The 19,816-nt window shown below is 50.3% G+C and overlaps 1 protein-coding gene across 1 annotated transcript in view; it reads right to left on the bottom strand.

Moving 5' to 3' along the window:
• Positions 1-1,828: 1,828 nt before the first annotated feature.
• The window catches only part of LOC142474883 (putative aarF domain-containing protein kinase 5), a 44,428-nt gene continuing 26,440 nt past the window's right edge, over positions 1,829-19,816 (bottom strand). The window contains exon 3 of the mRNA XM_075581025.1: positions 1,829-3,372. Coding sequence (XP_075437140.1) covers positions 3,267-3,372 — 106 coding nt within the window. The 3' untranslated portion in view covers positions 1,829-3,266. The remainder of the gene's footprint in view (positions 3,373-19,816) is intronic.

Here is a 19,816-nt window from a genome sequence, read left to right on the forward strand (position 1 = left end):
GGGATTTAAAGACTGGTTACAGTGTCCTCACAGACCCCCTGACTAAGATGACTGACCAGAGGGCATTGGTGCTGGTACCAAGAAAATGGACCGGCAATTCAGAATTTTGAGACCTGCCTTGCAGCAGTCAGCAGCCTCAAGCCCTTCCAGTCATGTGTAACCCTAGTGGTCAGTGTCCCCAAACCCGGGAGGGAAACCTTGGGTGGAGGGGGGAGGGAACATGTGTGGTATCACCCCAGAACTTTGCCCTGATGGACATGGACTATGGAGGGGGCAAGGACTACCACCAGGCTGAAGGACTTTATTGCCAGAAAGACTTTTAGCAGAGGTTGAACTTGATGGACGTACGTCTTTTTTCAACCTCATCTACTATGTAACTATGTAACTTCCACAGCCTCAATTTCTTCCAGGCTCAGAAAGCCACCTGGTATGGTGACAGGCCTGGAGCCTTCATCCTTGAGGGGGGGAGGCATGACGGTAAGGGGGTAACCAGGCTCTCAATAAAGGCCAAGCCCATCAATGGTTACCCCTGATACGTATATTAGGGTTCGAGTGTCAGCTTGAGCCCAGCAACAGTCAATGTGTAATGTGCAACAAAAAAGATTTTTTTTTGGGGGGGTGCTTTTGCCTTTACGGCAGGGGGGGGGGGGGATGCGGAGAAATTGTCAGACGGTGCATAGGTAGTTGGGGTCCAGAGTTGCTGGTGTGGCGTGATCAGACATCTCCCCGTGACACGTGTCTGGCGTGATCAGACCTCTCCCCGTGACACGTGTCTGGCGTGATCAGACCTCTCCCCGTGACACGTGTCTGGCGTGATCAGACCTCTACGTGACAGCCGTCCGTCAGAACCCCATACAGTATAACCGGTTCCTAGAACTCCTCCTATTACCCCATATAATACCCCATATCTGAAGCACTTATTCCCACGACCTGTTATTTGTATTATTTGTTACTTATATGATTACCACGTGTATTACTGCTGTGACGCGCTGTGTACATTAATGGCGCTATACAAATAAATGTGCCAAAAAGGAGTGTATAATAAAGGTGCTATTAGTGCTTACTCATCAATCCAAGATAAATATTAAGTGACTTGTGGTGATAATTGAATAGTGCAAAATGATAAAGCAAGTGCAAAAACCCAGACAATATTAAGAGTCACCCCCTGCTTCTACCCCCCGGTGGGGTGGGCTCCACTCGTCCCCAAAATGCAGAACTTGTTTCTCACGATCCAGGGGGAGCACGGGGGGAAGACAAGAAATAAACTAAGTGCAGATGTACACAATAAATGACATATTTCCCCAGTGAATCTTGTCTCTTTGTGCGGCCGACTCGCAGGGAAAAGGAGGTTCTCGAGCGGTGCTGGTAACTGGCGGATTGGGGAAGATGGCGCTGCAGATGTGATCCTTCACGTGGAGAATAGGACCTCCGCAGGAAGAGGAAACACAGACATAGCGCACATCAGATAATAGGGAGGGGAGAGAGAGGGACAGAGGGAGGGGAGAGAGAGGGACAGAGGGAGGGGAGAGAGAGGGACAGAGAGAGGGACAGAGGGAGGGGAGAGAGGGACAGAGGGAGGGGAGAGAGAGGGAGGGGAGAGAGAGGGACAGAGGGGGGACAGAGGGAGGGGAGAGAGAGGGACAGAGGGAGGGGAGAGAGGGACAGAGGGAGGGGAGAGAGGGACAGAGGGAGGGGAGAGAGAGGGACAGAGGGAGGGGAGAGAGAGGGGGGAGGAGAGAGGAGTGGGAACATTACATCCCGGGCATATCAGCTAGTACAATATAACCGCCCCCCTCCCCCCCCCCCCATGTATAAATGACGGATAAAACACAATTGATAACAGGTTTATTTGCGTGTCCGCAGGCTTCGGTGAATGCGGCGAAATGAGCCAGGACCCTCGAGGGAGGAGACAGTGCGGGGGGGTCCAGATAGTCCCAGAGCCCCCATATCACAGTGCGGGGGGGGGTCCAGATAGTCCCAGAGCCCCCATATCACAGTGCGGGGGGGTCCAGATAGTCCCAGAGCCCCCATATCACAGTGCGGGGGAGGGGTCCAGATAGTCCCAGAGCCCCCATATCACAGTGCGGGGGGGTCCAGATAGTCCCAGAGCCCCCATATCACAGTGCGGGGGGGTCCAGATAGTCCCAGAGCCCCCATATCACAGTGCGGGGGGGTCCAGATAGTCCCAGAGCCCCCATATCACAGTGCGGGGGGGTCCAGATAGTCCCAGTGCCCCCATATCACAGTGCGGGGGTCCGCATGTGACAGTGCCACCGTGTCACAGTGCGGGGGTCCGAATGGTGGCAGTGCCCCGTGTCACAGTGCGGGGGTCCGCATGTGACAGTGCCCCCGTGTCACAGTGCGGGGGTCCGAATGGTGACAGAGCCCCGTGTGACAGTGCGGGGGCCCGAATGGTGACAGAGCCCCCGTGTCACAGTGTGGGAGTCCGCATGTGACAGTGACCCCATATCACAGTGTGGGGGTCCGCATGGTGACAGAGCCCCCGTGTCACAATGTGGGGGTCCGAATGGTGACAGTGCCCCTATATCACAGTGGGGGTCCGAATGGTGAGTGCCCCTATATCACAGGGTGGGGGTCCGCATGGTGACAGAGCCCCCGTATCACAGTGCGGGGGTCCGAATGGTGACAGTGCCCCTATATCACAGTGTGGGGGTCCGCATGGTGACAGAGCCCCCATGTCACAGTGCGGGGGTCCGAATGGTGACAGTGCCCCTATATCACAGTGCGGGGGTCCGCATGGTGACAGAGCCCCCATGTCACAGTGCGGGGGTCCGAATGGTGACAGTGCCCCTATATCACAGTGTGGGGGTCCGAATGGTGACAGTGCCCCGTGTCACAGTGCGGGAGTCCGCATGGTGACAGAGCCCCCATATCACAGTGCGGGGGTCCGAATGGTGACGGTGCCCCCATATCATAGTGCGGGGGTCCGCATGGTGACAGAGCCCCCGTGTGACAGTGCGGGGGTCCGCATGGTGACAGAGCCCCCGTGTAACAGTGCGGGGGTCCGCATGTGACAGTGCCCCCATATCATAGTTCGGGGGTCCGCATGGTGACAGAGCCCCCGTGTCACAGTGCGGGGGTCCGCATGGTGACAGAGCCCCCGTGTCACAGTGCGGGGGTCCGCATGTGACAGTGCCCCCATATCATAGTTCGGGGGTCCGCATGGTGACAGAGCCCCCATATCATAGTTCGGGGGTCCGCATGGTGACAGAGCCCCCGTGTCACAGTGCGGGGGGAGGAAGGGGCTACGACTGCAGAAACTGCCGGATCTGCTCATTCTCCGTGAGGAACCGGAACCGGATCAGAAGACGCAGAAGGCCGGAGGTCAGACGCAGCGTCAGGCTGTCCCACCTGCATGAGACACGGACACACCGCAATGAACAGGGGGACTGAGTATCACCGTGCAAAGCCCACAGCATCGTGAGCACTCGTATCTATCTCTGGGGAAAACCCGCCCTGTGCATCGTATGATACCTATAGCAACCTACAGCGTAAGGGGCGTGTAACAGCGGGGGAGGGGCTGAGGAGGGTATAGTGAGATATTAGGGTGAGATGTAAGGAGGGGCAGAGGGGGGTATAGTGAGATATTAGGGTGAGATGTGAGGAGGGGCAGAGGAGGGTATAGTGAGATATTAGGGGGAGATGTAAGGAGGGGCAGAGGAGGGTATAGTGAGATATTAGGGTGAGATGTAAGGAGGGGCAGAGGAGGGTATTGTGAGATATTAGGGCTGAGATGTAAGGAGGGGCAGAGGAGGGTATAGTGAGATATTAGGGTGAGATGTAAGGAGGGGCAGAGGAGGGTATAGTGAGATATTAGGGTGAGATGTAAGGAGGGGCAGAGGAGGGTATAGTGAGATATTAGGGTGAGATGTAAGGAGGGGCAGAGGAGGGTATAGTGAGATATTAGGGTGAGATGTAAAGAGGGGCAGAGGAGGGTATAGTGAGATATTAGGGAGAGATGTAAGGAGGGGCAGAGGAGGTTATAGTGAGATATTAGGGAGAGATGTAAGGAGGAGCAGAGGAGGGTATAGTGAGATATTAGGGTGAGATGTAAGGAGGGGCAGAGGAGGGTATAGTGAGATATTAGGGGGAGATGTAAGGAGGGGCAGAGGAGGGTATAGTGAGATATTAGGGTGAGATGTAAGGAGGGGCAGAGGAGGGTATAGTGAGATATTAGGGGGAGATGTAAGGAGGGGCAGAGGAGGGTATAGTGAGATATTAGGGGGAGATGTAAGGAGGGGCAGAGGAGGGTATAGTGAGATATTAGGGGGAGATGTAAGGAGGGGCAGAGGAGGGTATAGTGAGATATTAGGGGGAGATGTAAGGAGGGGCAGAGGAGGGTATAGTGAGATATTAGGGGGAGATGTAAGGAGGGGTAGAGGAGGGTATAGTGAGATATTAGGGTGAGATGTAAGGAGGGGCAGAGGAGGGTATAGTGAGATATTAGGGGGAGATGTAAGGAGGGGTAGAGGAGGGTATAGTGAGATATTAGGGGGAGATGTAAGGAGGGGTAGAGGAGGGTATAGTGAGATATTAGGGGGAGATGTAAGGAGGGGCAGAGGAGGGTATAGTGAGATATTAGGGGGAGATGTAAGGAGGGGTAGAGGAGGGTATAGTGAGATATTAGGGGGAGATGTAAGGAGGGGCAGAGGAGGGTATAGTGAGATATTAGCGTGAGATGTAAGGAGGGGCAGAGGAGGGTATAGTGAGATATTAGGGTGAGATGTAAGGAGGGGCAGAGGAATGTATAGTGAGCTATTAGGGCGAGATGTAAGGAGGGGCAGAGGAGGGTATAGTGAGATATTAGGGTGAGATGTAAGGAGGGGCAGAGGAGGGTATAGTGAGATATTAGGGCGAGATGTAAGGAGGGGCAGAGGAGGGTATAGTGAGATATTAGGGTGAGATGTAAGGAGGGGCAGAGGAGGGTATAGTGAGATATTAGGGTGAGATGTAAGGAGGGGCAGAGGAGGGTATAGTGAGATATTAGGGTGAGATGTAAGGAGGGGCAGAGGAGGGTATAGTGAGATATTGGGGTGAGATGTAAGGAGGGACAGAGGAGGGTATAGTGAGATATTAGGGTGAGATGTAAGGAGGGGCTGAGGAGGGTATAGTGAGATATTAGGGTGAGATGTAAGGAGGGGCAGAGGAGGGTATAGTGAGATATTAGGGTGAGATGTAAGGAGGGGCTGAGGGGGGTATAGTGAGATATTAAGGTGAGATGTAAGGAGAGGCAGAGGAGGGTATAGTGAGATATTAGGGTGAGATGTAAGGAGGGGCAGAGGGGGGTATAGTGAGATATTAAGGTGAGATGTAAGGAGAGGCAGAGGAGGGTATAGTGAGATATTAGGGTGAGATGTAAGGAGAGGCAGAGGAGGGTATAGTGAGATATTAGGGTGAGATGTAAGGAGGGGCAGGGGGGGGTATAGTGAGATATTAGGGGGAGATGTAAGGAGGGGCAGAGGAGGGTATAGTGAGATATTAGGGTGAGATGTAAGGAGGGGCAGAGGAGGGTATAGTGAGATATTGGGGTGAGATGTAAGGAGGGGCAGAGGAGAGTATAGTGAGAGATTAGGGTGAGATGTAAGGAGGGGCAGAGGAGGGTATAGTGAGATATTAGGGTGAGATGTAAGGAGGGGCAGAGGAGGGTATAGTGAGATATTAGCGTGAGATATAAGGAGGGGCAGAGGAGGGTATAGTGAGATATTAGGGTGAGATGTAAGGAGGGGCAGAGGAGAGTATAGTGAGATATTAGCGTGAGATGTAAGGAGGGGCAGAGGAGGGTATAGTGAGATATTGGGGTGAGATGTAAGGAGGGGCAGAGGAGGGTATAGTGAGATATTAGGGTGAGATGTAAGGAGGGGCAGAGGAGGGTATAGTGAGATATTAGGTGAGATGTAAGGAGGGGCAGAGGAGGGTATAGTGAGATATTAGGTGAGATGTAAGGAGGGGCAGAGGAGGGTATAGTGAGATATTAGGGTGAGATGTAAGGAGGGGCAGAGGAGGGTATAGTGAGACATTAGGGTGAGATGTAAGGAGGGGCAAAGGAGGGTATAGTGAGATATTAGGGTGAGATGTAAGGAGGGGCAGAGGAGGGTATAGTGAGATATTAGGTGAGATGTAAGGAGGGGCAGAGGAGGGTATAGTGAGATATTAGGTGAGATGTAAGGAGGAGCAGAGGGGGGTATAGTGAGATATTAGGGTGAGATGTAAGGAGGGGCAGAGGAGAGTATAGTGAGATATTAGGGTGAGATGTAAGGAGGGGCAGAGGAGGGTATAGTGAGATATTAGGTGAGATGTAAGGAGGGGCAGAGGAGGGTATAGTGAGATATTAGGTGAGATGTAAGGAGGGGCAGAGGAGGGTATAGTGAGATATTAGGGTGAGATGTAAGGAGGGGCAGAGGAGGGTATAGTGAGATATTAGGGTGAGATGTAAGGAGGGGCAGAGGAGTATAGTGAGATATTAGGGTGAGATGTAAGGAGGGGCAGAGGAGGGTATAGTGAGATATTAGGGAGAGGTGTAAGGAGGGGCAGAGGAGGGTATAGTGAGATATTAGGGTGAGATGTAAGGAGGGGCAGAGGAGGGTATAGTGAGATATTAGGGTGAGATATAAGGAGGGGCAGAGGAGGGTATAGTGAGATATTAGGGTGAGATGTAAGGAGGGGCAGAGGAGGGTATAGTGAGATATTAGGGTGAGATGTAAGGAGGGGCAGAGGAGGGTATAGTGAGATATTAGGGTGAGATGGAAGAAGAGGCAGAGGAGGGTATAGTGAAATATTAGGGGGAGATGTGAGGAGGGGCAGAGGAGGGTATAGTGAGATATTAGGGAGAGATGTAAGGAGGGGCAGAGGAGGGTATAGTGAGATATTAGGGGAGATGTAAGGAGGGGCAGAGGAGGGTATAGTGAGATATTAGGGGGAGATGTAAGGAGGGGCAGAGGAGGGTATAGTGAGATATTAGGGGGAGATGTAAGGAGGGGCAGAGGAGGGTATAGTGAGATATTAGGGGGAGATGTAAGGAGGGGCAGAGGAGGGTATAGTGAGATATTAGGGGGAGATGTAAGGAGGGGCAGAGGAGGGTATAGTGAGATATTAGGGTGAGATGTAAGGAGGGGCAGAGGAGGGTATAGTGAGATATTAGGGTGAGATGTAAGGAGGGGCAGAGGAGGGTATAGTGAGATATTAGGGTGAGATGTAAGGAGGGGCAGAGGAGGGTATAGTGAGATATTAGGGTGAGATGTAAGGAGGGGCAGAGGAGTTTATAGTGAGATATTAGGGTGAGATGTAAGGAGGGGCAGAGGAGGGTATAGTGAGATATTAGGGGGAGATGTAAGGAGGGGCAGAGGAGGGTATAGTGAAATATTAGGGGGAGATGTGAGGAGGGGCAGAGGAGGGTATAGTGAGATATTAGGGAGAGATGTAAGGAGGGGCAGAGGAGGGTATAGTGAGATATTAGGGTGAGATGTAAGGAGGGGCAGAGGAGGGTATAGTGAGATATTAGGGTGAGATGTAAGGAGGGGCAGAGGAGTTTATAGTGAGATATTAGGGTGAGATGTAAGGAGGGGCAGAGGAGGGTATAGTGAGATATTAGGGTGAGATGTAAGGAGGGGCAGAGGAGGGTATAGTGAGATATTAGGGTGAGATGTAAGGAGGGGCAGAGGAGGGTATAGTGAGATATTAGGGTGAGATGTAAGGAGGGGCAGAGGAGGGTATAGTGAGATATTAGGGTGAGATGTAAGTAGGGTATAGTGAGATATTAGGGGGAGATGTAAGGAGGGGCAGAGGAGGGTATAGTGAGATATTAGGGTGAGATGTAAGGAGGGGCAGAGGAGGGTATAGTGAGATATTAGGGTGAGATGTAAGGAGGGGCAGAGGAGTTTATAGTGAGATATTAGGGTGAGATGTAAGGAGGGGCAGAGGAGTGTATAGTGAGATATTAGGGTGATATGTAAGGAGGGGCAGAGGAGGTTATAGTGAGATATTAGTGTGAGATGTAAGGAGGGGCAGAGGAGGGTATAGTGAGATATTAGGGTGAGATGTAAGGAGGGGCAGAGGAGGGTATAGTGAGATATTGGGGTGAGATGTAAGGAGGGGCAGAGGAGGTTATAGTGAGATATTAGTGTGAGATGTAAGGAGGGGCAGAGGAGGGTATAGTGAGATATTAGGGTGAGATGTAAGGAGGGGCAGAGGAGGGTATAGTGAGATATTAGGGTGAGATGTAAGGAGGGGCAGAGGAGGGTATAGTGAGATATTAGGGTGAGATGTAAGGAGGGGCAGAGGAGGGTATAGTGAGATATTAGGGTGAGATGTAAGGAGGGGCATAGGAGGGTATAGTGAGATATTAGGGTGAGATGTAAGGAGGGGCAGAGGAGTGTATAGTGAGATATTAGGGTGAGATGTAAGGAGGGGCAGAGGAGGGTATAGTGAGATATTAGGGTGAGATGTAAGGAGGGGCAGAGGAGGGTATAGTGAGATATTAGGGTGAGATGTAAGGAGGGGCAGAGGAGGGTATAGTGAGATATTAGGGTGAGATGTAAGGAGGGGCAGAGGAGGGTATAGTGAGATATTAGGTGAGATGTAAGGAGGGGCAGAGGAGGGTATAGTGAGCTATTAGGGTGAGATGTAAGGAGGGGCAGAGGAGGGTATAGTGAGATATTAGGGTGAGATGTAAGGAGGGGCAGAGGAGGGTATAGTGAGACATTAGGGTGAGATGTAAGGAGGGGCAGAGGAGGGTATAGTGAGACATTAGGGTGAGATGTAAGGAGGGGCAGAGGAGGGTATAGTGAGATATTAGGGTGAGATGTAAGGAGGGGCAGAGGAGGGTATAGTGAGATATTAGGGTGAGATGTAAGGAGGGGCAGAGGGGTGTATAGTGAGATATTAGGGGGAGATGTAAGGAGGGGCAGAGGGGTGTATAGTGAGATATTAGGGAGAGATGTAAGGAGGGGCAGAGGAGGGTATAGTGAGATATTAGGGTGAGATGTAAGGAGGGGCAGAGGAGGGTATAGTGAGATATTAGGGTGAGATGTAAGGAGGGGCAGAGGAGGGTATAGTGAGATATTAGGGTGAGATGTAAGGAGGGGCAGAGGAGGGTATAGTGAGATATTAGGGTGAGATGTAAGGAGGGGCAGAGGATGGTATAGTGAGATATTAGGGTGAGATGTAAGGAGGGGCAGAGGAGGGTATAGTGAGATATTAGGGTGAGATGTAAGGAGGGGCAGAGGAGGGTATAGTGAGATATTAGGGTGAGATGTAAGGAGGGGCAGAGGAGAGTATAGTGAGATATTAGGGTGAGATGTAAGGAGGGGCAGAGGAGGGTATAGTGAGATATTAGGGTGAGATGTAAGGAGGGGCAGAGGAGGGTATAGTGAGATATTAGGGTGAGATGTAAGGAGGGGCAGAGGAGGGTATAGTGAGATATTAGGGTGAGATGTAAGGAGGGGCAGAGGAGGGTATAGTGAGATATTAGGTGAGATGTAAGGAGGGGCAGAGGAGGGTATAGTGAGCTATTAGGGTGAGATGTAAGGAGGGGCAGAGGAGGGTATAGTGAGATATTAGGGTGAGATGTAAGGAGGGGCAGAGGAGGGTATAGTGAGACATTAGGGTGAGATGTAAGGAGGGGCAGAGGAGGGTATAGTGAGACATTAGGGTGAGATGTAAGGAGGGGCAGAGGAGGGTATAGTGAGATATTAGGGTGAGATGTAAGGAGGGGCAGAGGAGGGTATAGTGAGATATTAGGGTGAGATGTAAGGAGGGGAAGAGGAGGGTATAGTGAGATATTAGGGGGAGATGTAAGGAGGGGCAGAGGAGGGTATAGTGAGATATTAGGGTGAGATGTAAGGAGGGGCAGAGATGGGTATAGTGAGATATTAGGGGGAGATGTAAGGAGGGGCAGAGGAGGGTATAGTGAGATATTAGGGTGAGATGTAAGGAGGGGCAGAGGAGGGTATAGTGAGATATTAGGGTGAGATGTAAGGAGGGGCAGAGGAGGGTATAGTGAGATATTAGGGTGAGATGTAAGGAGGGGCAGAGGAGGGTATAGTGAGATATTAGGGTGAGATGTAAGGAGGGGCAGAGGATGGTATAGTGAGATATTAGGGTGAGATGTAAGGAGGGGCAGAGGAGGGTATAGTGAGATATTAGGGTGAGATGTAAGGAGGGGCAGAGGAGGGTATAGTGAGATATTAGGGGTGAGATGTAAGGAGGGGCAGAGGAGGGTATAGTGAGATATTAGGGTGAGATGTAAGGAGGGGCAGAGGAGAGTATAGTGAGATATTAGGGTGAGATGTAAGGAGGGGCAGAGGAGGGTATAGTGAGATATTAGGGTGAGATGTAAGGAGGGGCAGAGGAGGGTATAGTGAGATATTAGGGTGAGATGTAAGGAGGGGCAGAGGAGGGTATAGTGAGATATTAGGGTGAGATGTAAGGAGGGGCAGAGGAGGGTATAGTGAGATATTAGTGTGAGATGTAAGGAGGGGCAGAGGAGGGTATAGTGAGATATTAGGGAGAGATGTAAGGAGGGGCAGAGGAATGTATAGTGAGATATTAGGGTGAGATGTAAGGAGGGGCAGAGGAGGGTATAGTGAGATATTAGGGTGAGATGTAAGGAGGGGCAGAGGAGGGTATAGTGAGATATTAGGGTGAGATGTAAGGAGGGGCAGAGGAGGGTATAGTGAGATATTAGCGTGAGATGTAAGGAGGGGAAGAGGAGGGTATAGTGAGATATTAGGGGGAGATGTAAGGAGGGGCAGAGGAGGGTATAGTGAGATATTAGGGTGAGATGTAAGGAGGGGCAGAGATGGGTATAGTGAGATATTAGGGGGAGATGTAAGGAGGGGCAGAGGAGGGTATAGTGAGATATTAGGGCTGAGATGTAAGGAGGGGCAGAGGAGGGTATAGTGAGATATTAGGGTGAGATGTAAGGAGGGGCAGAGGAGGGTATAGTGAGATATTAGCGTGAGATGTAAGGAGGGGCAGAGGAGGGTATAGTGAGATATTAGGGGGAGATGTAAGGAGGGGCAGAGGAGGGTATAGTGAGATATTAGGGTGAGATGTAAGGAGGGGCAGAGGAGGGTATAGTGAGATATTAGGGGGAGATGTAAGGAGGGGCAGAGGAGGGTATAGTGAGATATTAGGGTGAGATGTAAGGAGGGGCAGAGGAGGGTATAGTGAGATATTAGGGTGAGATGTAAGGAGGGGCAGAGGAGGGTATACAGTAGTGAGATATTAGGGTGAGATGTAAGGAGGGGCAGAGGAGGGTATAGTGAGATATTAGGGTGAGATGTAAGGAGGGGCAGAGGAGGGTATAGTGAGATATTAGGGTGAGATGTAAGGAGGGGCAGAGGAGGGTATACAGTAGTGAGATATTAGGGTGAGATGTAAGGAGGGGCAGAGGAGGGTATAGTGAGATATTAGGGTGAGATGTAAGGAGGGGCAGAGGAGGGTATAGTGAGATATTGGGGTGAGATGTAAGGAGGGGCAGAGGAGGGTATAGTGAGATATTAGCGTGAGATGTAAGGAGGGGCAGAGGAGGGTATAGTGAGATATTAGGGTGAGATGTAAGGAGGGGCAGAGGAGGGTATACAGTAGTGAGATATTAGGGTGAGATGTAAGGAGGGGCAGAGGAGGGTATAGTGAGATATTAGGGTGAGATGTAAGGAGGGGCAGAGGAGGGTATAGTGAGATATTAGGGTGAGATGTAAGGAGGGGCAGAGGAGGGTATAGTGAGATATTAGGGAGAGATGTAAGGAGGGGCAGAGGAGGGTATAGTGAGATATTAGGGTGAGATGTAAGGAGGGGCAGAGGAGAGTATAGTGAGATATTAGGGTGAGATGTGAGGAGGGGCAGAGGAGGGTATAGTGAGATATTAGGGTGAGATGTAAGGAGGGGCAGAGGAGGGTATAGTGAGATATTAGGGTGTGATGTAAAGAGGGGCAGAGGAGGGTATAGTGAGATATTAGGGTGAGATGTAAGGAGGGGCAGAGGAGGGTATAGTGAGATATTAGGGTGAGATGTAAGGAGGGGCAGAGGAGGGTATAGTGAGATATTGGGGTGAGATGTAAGGAGGGGCAGAGGAGGGTATAGTGAGATATTAGCGTGAGATGTAAGGAGGGGCAGAGGAGGGTATAGTGAGATATTAGGGTGAGATGTAAGGAGGGGCAGAGGAGGGTATACAGTAGTGAGATATTAGGGTGAGATGTAAGGAGGGGCAGAGGAGGGTATAGTGAGATATTAGGGTGAGATGTAAGGAGGGGCAGAGGAGGGTATAGTGAGATATTAGGGTGAGATGTAAGGAGGGGCAGAGGAGGGTATAGTGAGATATTAGGGAGAGATGTAAGGAGGGGCAGAGGGTGGTATAGTGAGATATTAGGGTGAGATGTGAGGAGGGGCAGAGGAGGGTATAGTGAGATATTAGGGTGAGATGTAAGGAGGGTCAGAGGGGGGTATAGTGAGATATTAGGGTGAGATGTAAGGAGGGGCAGAGGAGGGTATAGTGAGATATTAGGGGGAGATGTAAGGAGGGGCAGAGGAGGGTATAGTGAGATATTAGGGTGAGATGTAAGGAGGGGCAGAGGAGGGTATAGTGAGATATTAGGGTGAGATGTAAGGAGGGGCAGAGGAGGGTATAGTGAGATATTAGGGTGAGATGTAAGGAGGGGCAGAGGAGGGTATAGTGAGAGATTGGGGTGAGATGTAAGGAGGGGCAGAGGATGGTATAGTGAGATATTAGGGGGAGATGTAAGGAGAGACAGAGGAGGGTATAGTGAGATATTAGGGTGAGATGTAAGGAGGGGCAGAGATGGGTATAGTGAGATATTAGGGGGAGATGTAAGGAGGGGAAGAGGAGGGTATAGTGAGATATTAGGGAGAGGTGTAAGGAGGGGCAGAGGAGGGTATAGTGAGATATTAGGGTGAGATGTAAGGAGGGGCAGAGATGGGTATAGTGAGATATTAGGGGGAGATGTAAGGAGGGGCAGAGGAGGGTATAGTGAGATATTAGGGCTGAGATGTAAGGAGGGGCAGAGGAGGGTATAGTGAGATATTAGGGTGAGATGTAAGGAGGGGCAGAGGAGAGTATAGTGAGATATTAGGGTGAGATGTAAGGAGGGGCAGAGGAGGGTATAGTGAGATATTAGGGTGAGATGTAAGGAGGGGCAGAGGAGGGTATAGTGAGATATTAGGGTGAGATGTAAGGAGGGGCAGAGGAGGGTATAGTGAGATATTAGGGTGAGATGTAAGGAGGGGCAGAGGAGGGTATAGTGAGATATTAGGGTGAGATGTAAGGAGGGGCAGAGGAGGGTATACAGTAGTGAGATATTAGGGTGAGATGTAAGGAGGGGCAGAGGAGGGTATAGTGAGATATTAGGGTGAGATGTAAGGAGGGGCAGAGGAGGGTATAGTGAGATATTGGGGTGAGATGTAAGGAGGGGCAGAGGAGGGTATAGTGAGATATTAGCGTGAGATGTAAGGAGGGGCAGAGGAGGGTATAGTGAGATATTAGGGTGAGATGTAAGGAGGGGCAGAGGAGGGTATACAGTAGTGAGATATTAGGGTGAGATGTAAGGAGGGGCAGAGGAGGGTATAGTGAGATATTAGGGTGAGATGTAAGGAGGGGCAGAGGAGGGTATAGTGAGATATTAGGGTGAGATGTAAGGAGGGGCAGAGGAGGGTATAGTGAGATATTAGGGAGAGATGTAAGGAGGGGCAGAGGAGGGTATAGTGAGATATTAGGGTGAGATGTAAGGAGGGGCAGAGGAGAGTATAGTGAGATATTAGGGTGAGATGTGAGGAGGGGCAGAGGAGGGTATAGTGAGATATTAGGGTGAGATGTAAGGAGGGGCAGAGGAGGGTATAGTGAGATATTAGGGTGTGATGTAAAGAGGGGCAGAGGAGGGTATAGTGAGATATTAGGGTGAGATGTAAGGAGGGGCAGAGGAGGGTATAGTGAGATATTAGGGTGAGATGTAAGGAGGGGCAGAGGAGGGTATAGTGAGATATTAGGGTGAGATGTAAGGAGGGGCAGAGGAGGGTATAGTGAGATATTAGGGTGAGATGTAAGGAGGGGCAGAGGAGGGTATAGTGAGAGATTGGGGTGAGATGTAAGCAGGGGCAGAGGATGGTATAGTGAGATATTAGGGGGAGATGTAAGGAGAGACAGAGGAGGGTATAGTGAGATATTAGGGTGAGATGTAAGGAGGGGCAGAGATGGGTATAGTGAGATATTAGGGGGAGATGTAAGGAGGGGAAGAGGAGGGTATAGTGAGATATTAGGGAGAGGTGTAAGGAGGGGCAGAGGAGGGTATAGTGAGATATTAGGGTGAGATGTAAGGAGGGGCAGAGATGGGTATAGTGAGATATTAGGGGGAGATGTAAGGAGGGGCAGAGGAGGGTATAGTGAGATATTAGGGCTGAGATGTAAGGAGGGGCAGAGGAGGGTATAGTGAGATATTAGGGTGAGATGTAAGGAGGGGCAGAGGAGAGTATAGTGAGATATTAGGGTGAGATGTAAGGAGGGGCAGAGGAGGGTATAGTGAGATATTAGGGTGAGATGTAAGGAGGGGCAGAGGAGGGTATAGTGAGATATTAGCGTGAGATGTAAGGAGGGGCAGAGGAGGGTATAGTGAGATATTAGGGTGAGATGTAAGGAGGGGCAGAGGAGGGTATACAGTAGTGAGATATTAGGGTGAGATGTAAGGAGGGGCAGAGGAGGGTATAGTGAGATATTAGCGTGAGATGTAAGGAGGGGCAGAGGAGGGTATAGTGAGATATTAGGGTGAGATGTAAGGAGGGGCAGAGGAGGGTATACAGTAGTGAGATATTAGGGTGAGATGTAAGGAGGGGCAGAGGAGGGTATAGTGAGATATTAGGGTGAGATGTAAGGAGGGGCAGAGGAGGGTATAGTGAGATATTAGGGTGAGATGTAAGGAGGGGCAGAGGAGGGTATACAGTAGTGAGATATTAGGGTGAGATGTAAGGAGGGGCAGAGGAGGGTATAGTGAGATATTAGGGTGAGATGTAAGGAGGGGCAGAGGAGGGTATAGTGAGATATTGGGGTGAGATGTAAGGAGGGGCAGAGGAGGGTATAGTGAGATATTAGGGTGAGATGTAAGGAGGGGCAGAGGAGGGTATACAGTAGTGAGATATTAGGGTGAGATGTAAGGAGGGGCAGAGGAGGGTATAGTGAGATATTAGGGTGAGATGTAAGGAGGGGCAGAGGAGAGTATAGTGAGATATTAGGGTGAGATGTGAGGAGGGGCAGAGGAGGGTATAGTGAGATATTAGGGTGAGATGTAAGGAGGGGCAGAGGAGGGTATAGTGAGATATTAGGGGGAGATGTAAGGAGGGGCAGAGGAGGGTATAGTGAGATATTAGGGGGAGATGAAAGGAGGGGCAGAGGAGGGTATAGTGAGATATTAGGGGGAGATGTAAGGAGGGGCAGAGGAGGGTATAGTGAGATATTAGGGTGAGATGTAAGGAGGGGCAGAGGAGGGTATAGTGAGATATTAGGGTGAGATGTAAGGAGGGGCAGAGGAGGGTATAGTGAGATATTAGGGGGAGATGTAAGGAGGGGCAGAGGAGGGTATAGTGAGATATTAGGGTGAGATGTAAGGAGGGGCAGAGGAGGGTATAGTGAGATATTGGGGTGAGATGTAAGGAGGGGCAGAGGAGGGTATAGTGAGATATTAGGGTGAGATGTAAGGAGGGGCAGAGGAGGGTATAGTGAGATATTAGGGTGAGATGTAAGGAGGGGCAGAGGAGGGTATACAGTAGTGAGATATTAGGGTGAGATGTAAGGAGAGGCAGAGGAGGGTATAGTGAGATATTAGGGTGAGATGTAAGGAAGGGCAGAGGGGGGTATAGTGAGATATTAGGGTGAGATGTAAGGAGGGGCAGAGGAGGGTATAGTGAGATATTAGGGTGAGATGTAAGGAGAGGCAGAGGAGGGTATAGTGAGATATTAGGGTGAGATGTAAGGAGGGGCAGAGGAGGGTATAGTGAGATATTAGGGTGAGATGTAAGGAGGGGCAGAGGAGGGTATAGTGAGATATTAGGGTGAGATGTAAGGAGAGGCAGAGGAGGGTATAGTGAGATATTAGGGTGAGATGTAAGGAGGGGCAGAGGAGGGTATAGTGAGATATTAGGGTGAGATGTAAGGAAGGGCAGAGGGGGGTATAGTGAGATATTAGGGTGAGATGTAAGGAGGGGCAGAGGAGGGTATAGTGAGATATTAGGGGGAGATGTAAGGAGGGGCAGAGGAGGGTATAGTGAGATATTAGGGGGAGATGTAAGGAGGGGCAGAGGAGGGAATAGTGAGATATTAGGGTGAGATGTAAGGAGGGGCAGAGGAGGGTATAGTGAGATATTAGGGTGAGATGTAAGGAGGGGCAGAGGAGGGTATAGTGAGATATTAGGGTGAGATGTAAGGAGGGGCAGAGGAGGGTATAGTGAGATATTAGGGTGAGATGTAAGGAGGGGCAGAGGAGGGTATAGTGAGATATTAGGTGAGATGTAAGGAGGGGCAGAGGAGGGTATAGTGGGCTATTAGGGTGAGATGTAAGGAGGGGCAGAGGAGGGTATAGTGAGATATTAGGGTGAGATGTAAGGAGGGGCAGAGGAGGGTATAGTGAGACATTAGGGTGAGATGTAAGGAGGGGCAGAGGAGGGTATAGTGAGACATTAGGGTGAGATGTAAGGAGGGGCAGAGGAGGGTATAGTGAGATATTAGGGTGAGATGTAAGGAGGGGCAGAGGAGGGTATAGTGAGATATTAGGGTGAGATGTAAGGAGGGGCAGAGGGGTGTATAGTGAGATATTAGGGGGAGATGTAAGGAGGGGCAGAGGGGTGTATAGTGAGATATTAGGGAGAGATGTAAGGAGGGGCAGAGGAGGGTATAGTGAGATATTAGGGTGAGATGTAAGGAGGGGCAGAGGAGGGTATAGTGAGATATTAGGGTGAGATGTAAGGAGGGGCAGAGGAGGGTATAGTGAGATATTAGGGTGAGATGTAAGGAGGGGCAGAGGAGGGTATAGTGAGATATTAGGGTGAGATGTAAGGAGGGGCAGAGGAGGGTATAGTGAGATATTAGGGTGAGATGTAAGGAGGGGCAGAGGATGGTATAGTGAGATATTAGGGTGAGATGTAAGGAGGGGCAGAGGAGGGTATAGTGAGATATTAGGGGTGAGATGTAAGGAGGGGCAGAGGAGGGTATAGTGAGATATTAGGGTGAGATGTAAGGAGGGGCAGAGGAGAGTATAGTGAGATATTAGGGTGAGATGTAAGGAGGGGCAGAGGAGGGTATAGTGAGATATTAGGGTGAGATGTAAGGAGGGGCAGAGGAGGGTATAGTGAGATATTAGGGTGAGATGTAAGGAGGGGCAGAGGAGGGTATAGTGAGATATTAGGGTGAGATGTAAGGAGAGGCAGAGGAGGGTATAGTGAGATATTAGGGTGAGATGTAAGGAGAGACAGAGGAGGGTATAGTGAGATATTAGGGTGAGATGTAAGGAGGGGCAGAGGAGGGTATAGTGAGATATTAGTGTGAGATGTAAGGAGGGGCAGAGGAGGGTATAGTGAGATATTAGGGAGAGATGTAAGGAGGGGCAGAGGAGGGTATAGTGAGATATTAGGGTGAGATGTAAGGAGGGGCAGAGATGGGTATAGTGAGATATTAGGGTGAGATGTAAGGAGGGGCAGAGGAGGGTATTGTGAGATATTAGGGTGAGATGTAAGGAGGGGCAGAGGAGGGTATAGTGAGATATTAGGGTGAGATGTAAGGAGGGGCAGAGATGGGTATAGTGAGATATTAGGGTGAGATGTAAGGAGGGGCAGAGGAGGGTATAGTGAGATATTAGGGTGAGATGTAAGGAGGGGCAGAGGAGGGTATAGTGAGATATTAGGGTGAGATGTAAGGAGGGGCAGAGATGGGTATAGTGAGATATTAGGGTGAGATGTAAGGAGGGGCAGAGGAGGGTATAGTGAGATATTAGGGTGAGATGTAAGGAGGGGCAGAGGAGGGTATAGTGAGATATTAGGGTGAGATGTAAGGAGGGGCAGAGGAGGGTATAGTGAGATATTAGCGTGAGATGTAAGGAGGGGAAGAGGAGGGTATAGTGAGATATTAGCGTGAGATGTAAGGAGGGGCAGAGGAGGGTATAGTGAGATATTAGGGAGAGATGTAAGGAGGGGCAGAGGGTGGTATAGTGAGATATTAGGGTGAGATGTAAGGAGGGGCAGAGGGTGGTATAGTGAGATATTAGGGTGAGATGTAAGGAGGGGCAGAGATGGGTATAGTGAGATATTAGGGGGAGATGTAAGGAGGGGCAGAGGAGGGTATAGTGAGATATTAGGGCTGAGATGTAAGGAGGGGCAGAGGAGGGTATAGTGAGATATTAGGGTGAGATGTAAGGAGGGGCAGAGGAGGGTATAGTGAGATATTAGCGTGAGATGTAAGGAGGGGCAGAGGAGGGTATAGTGATATATTAGGGTGAGATGTAAGGAGGGGCAGAGGAGGGTATAGTGAGATATTAGGGTGAGATGTAAGGAGGGGCAGAGGAGGGTATACAGTAGTGAGATATTAGGGTGAGATGTAAGGAGGGGCAGAGGAGGGTATAGTGAGATATTAGGGAGAGATGTAAGGAGGGGCAGAGGAGGGTATAGTGAGATATTAGGGTGAGATGTAAGGAGGGGCAGAGGAGGGTATACAGTAGTGAGATATTAGGGTGAGATGTAAGGAGGGGCAGAGGAGGGTATAGTGAGATATTAGGGAGAGATGTAAGGAGGGGCAGAGGAGGGTATAGTGAGATATTAGGGTGAGATGTAAGGAGGGGCAGAGGAGGGTATACAGTAGTGAGATATTAGGGTGAGATGTAAGGAGGGGCAGAGGAGGGTATAGTGAGATATTAGGGTGAGATGTAAGGAGGGGCAGAGGAGGGTATAGTGAGATATTGGGGTGAGATGTAAGGAGGGGCAGAGGAGGGTATAGTGAGATATTAGCGTGAGATGTAAGGAGGGGCAGAGGAGGGTATAGTGAGATATTAGGGTGAGATGTAAGGAGGGGCAGAGGAGGGTATACAGTAGTGAGATATTAGGGTGAGATGTAAGGAGGGGCAGAGGAGGGTATAGTGAGATATTAGGGTGAGATGTAAGGAGGGGCAGAGGAGGGTATAGTGAGATATTAGGGTGAGATGTAAGGAGGGGCAGAGGAGGGTATAGTGAGATATTAGGGAGAGATGTAAGGAGGGGCAGAGGAGGGTATAGTGAGATATTAGGGTGAGATGTAAGGAGGGGCAGAGGAGAGTATAGTGAGATATTAGGGTGAGATGTGAGGAGGGGCAGAGGAGGGTATAGTGAGATATTAGGGTGAGATGTAAGGAGGGGCAGAGGAGGGTATAGTGAGATATTAGGGTGTGATGTAAAGAGGGGCAGAGGAGGGTATAGTGAGATATTAGGGTGAGATGTAAGGAGGGGCAGAGGAGGGTATAGTGAGATATTAGGGTGAGATGTAAGGAGGGGCAGAGGAGGGTATAGTGAGATATTGGGGTGAGATGTAAGGAGGGGCAGAGGAGGGTATAGTGAGATATTAGCGTGAGATGTAAGGAGGGGCAGAGGAGGGTATAGTGAGATATTAGGGAGAGATGTAAGGAGGGGCAGAGGAGGGTATACAGTAGTGAGATATTAGGGTGAGATGTAAGGAGGGGCAGAGGAGGGTATAGTGAGATATTAGGGTGAGATGTAAGGAGGGGCAGAGGAGGGTATAGTGAGATATTAGGGTGAGATGTAAGGAGGGGCAGAGGAGGGT

This window comes from Ascaphus truei, unplaced genomic scaffold (genome assembly GCF_040206685.1).
Source record: "Ascaphus truei isolate aAscTru1 unplaced genomic scaffold, aAscTru1.hap1 HAP1_SCAFFOLD_1003, whole genome shotgun sequence".
In the NCBI taxonomy this organism is placed as follows: domain Eukaryota; kingdom Metazoa; phylum Chordata; class Amphibia; order Anura; family Ascaphidae; genus Ascaphus; species Ascaphus truei.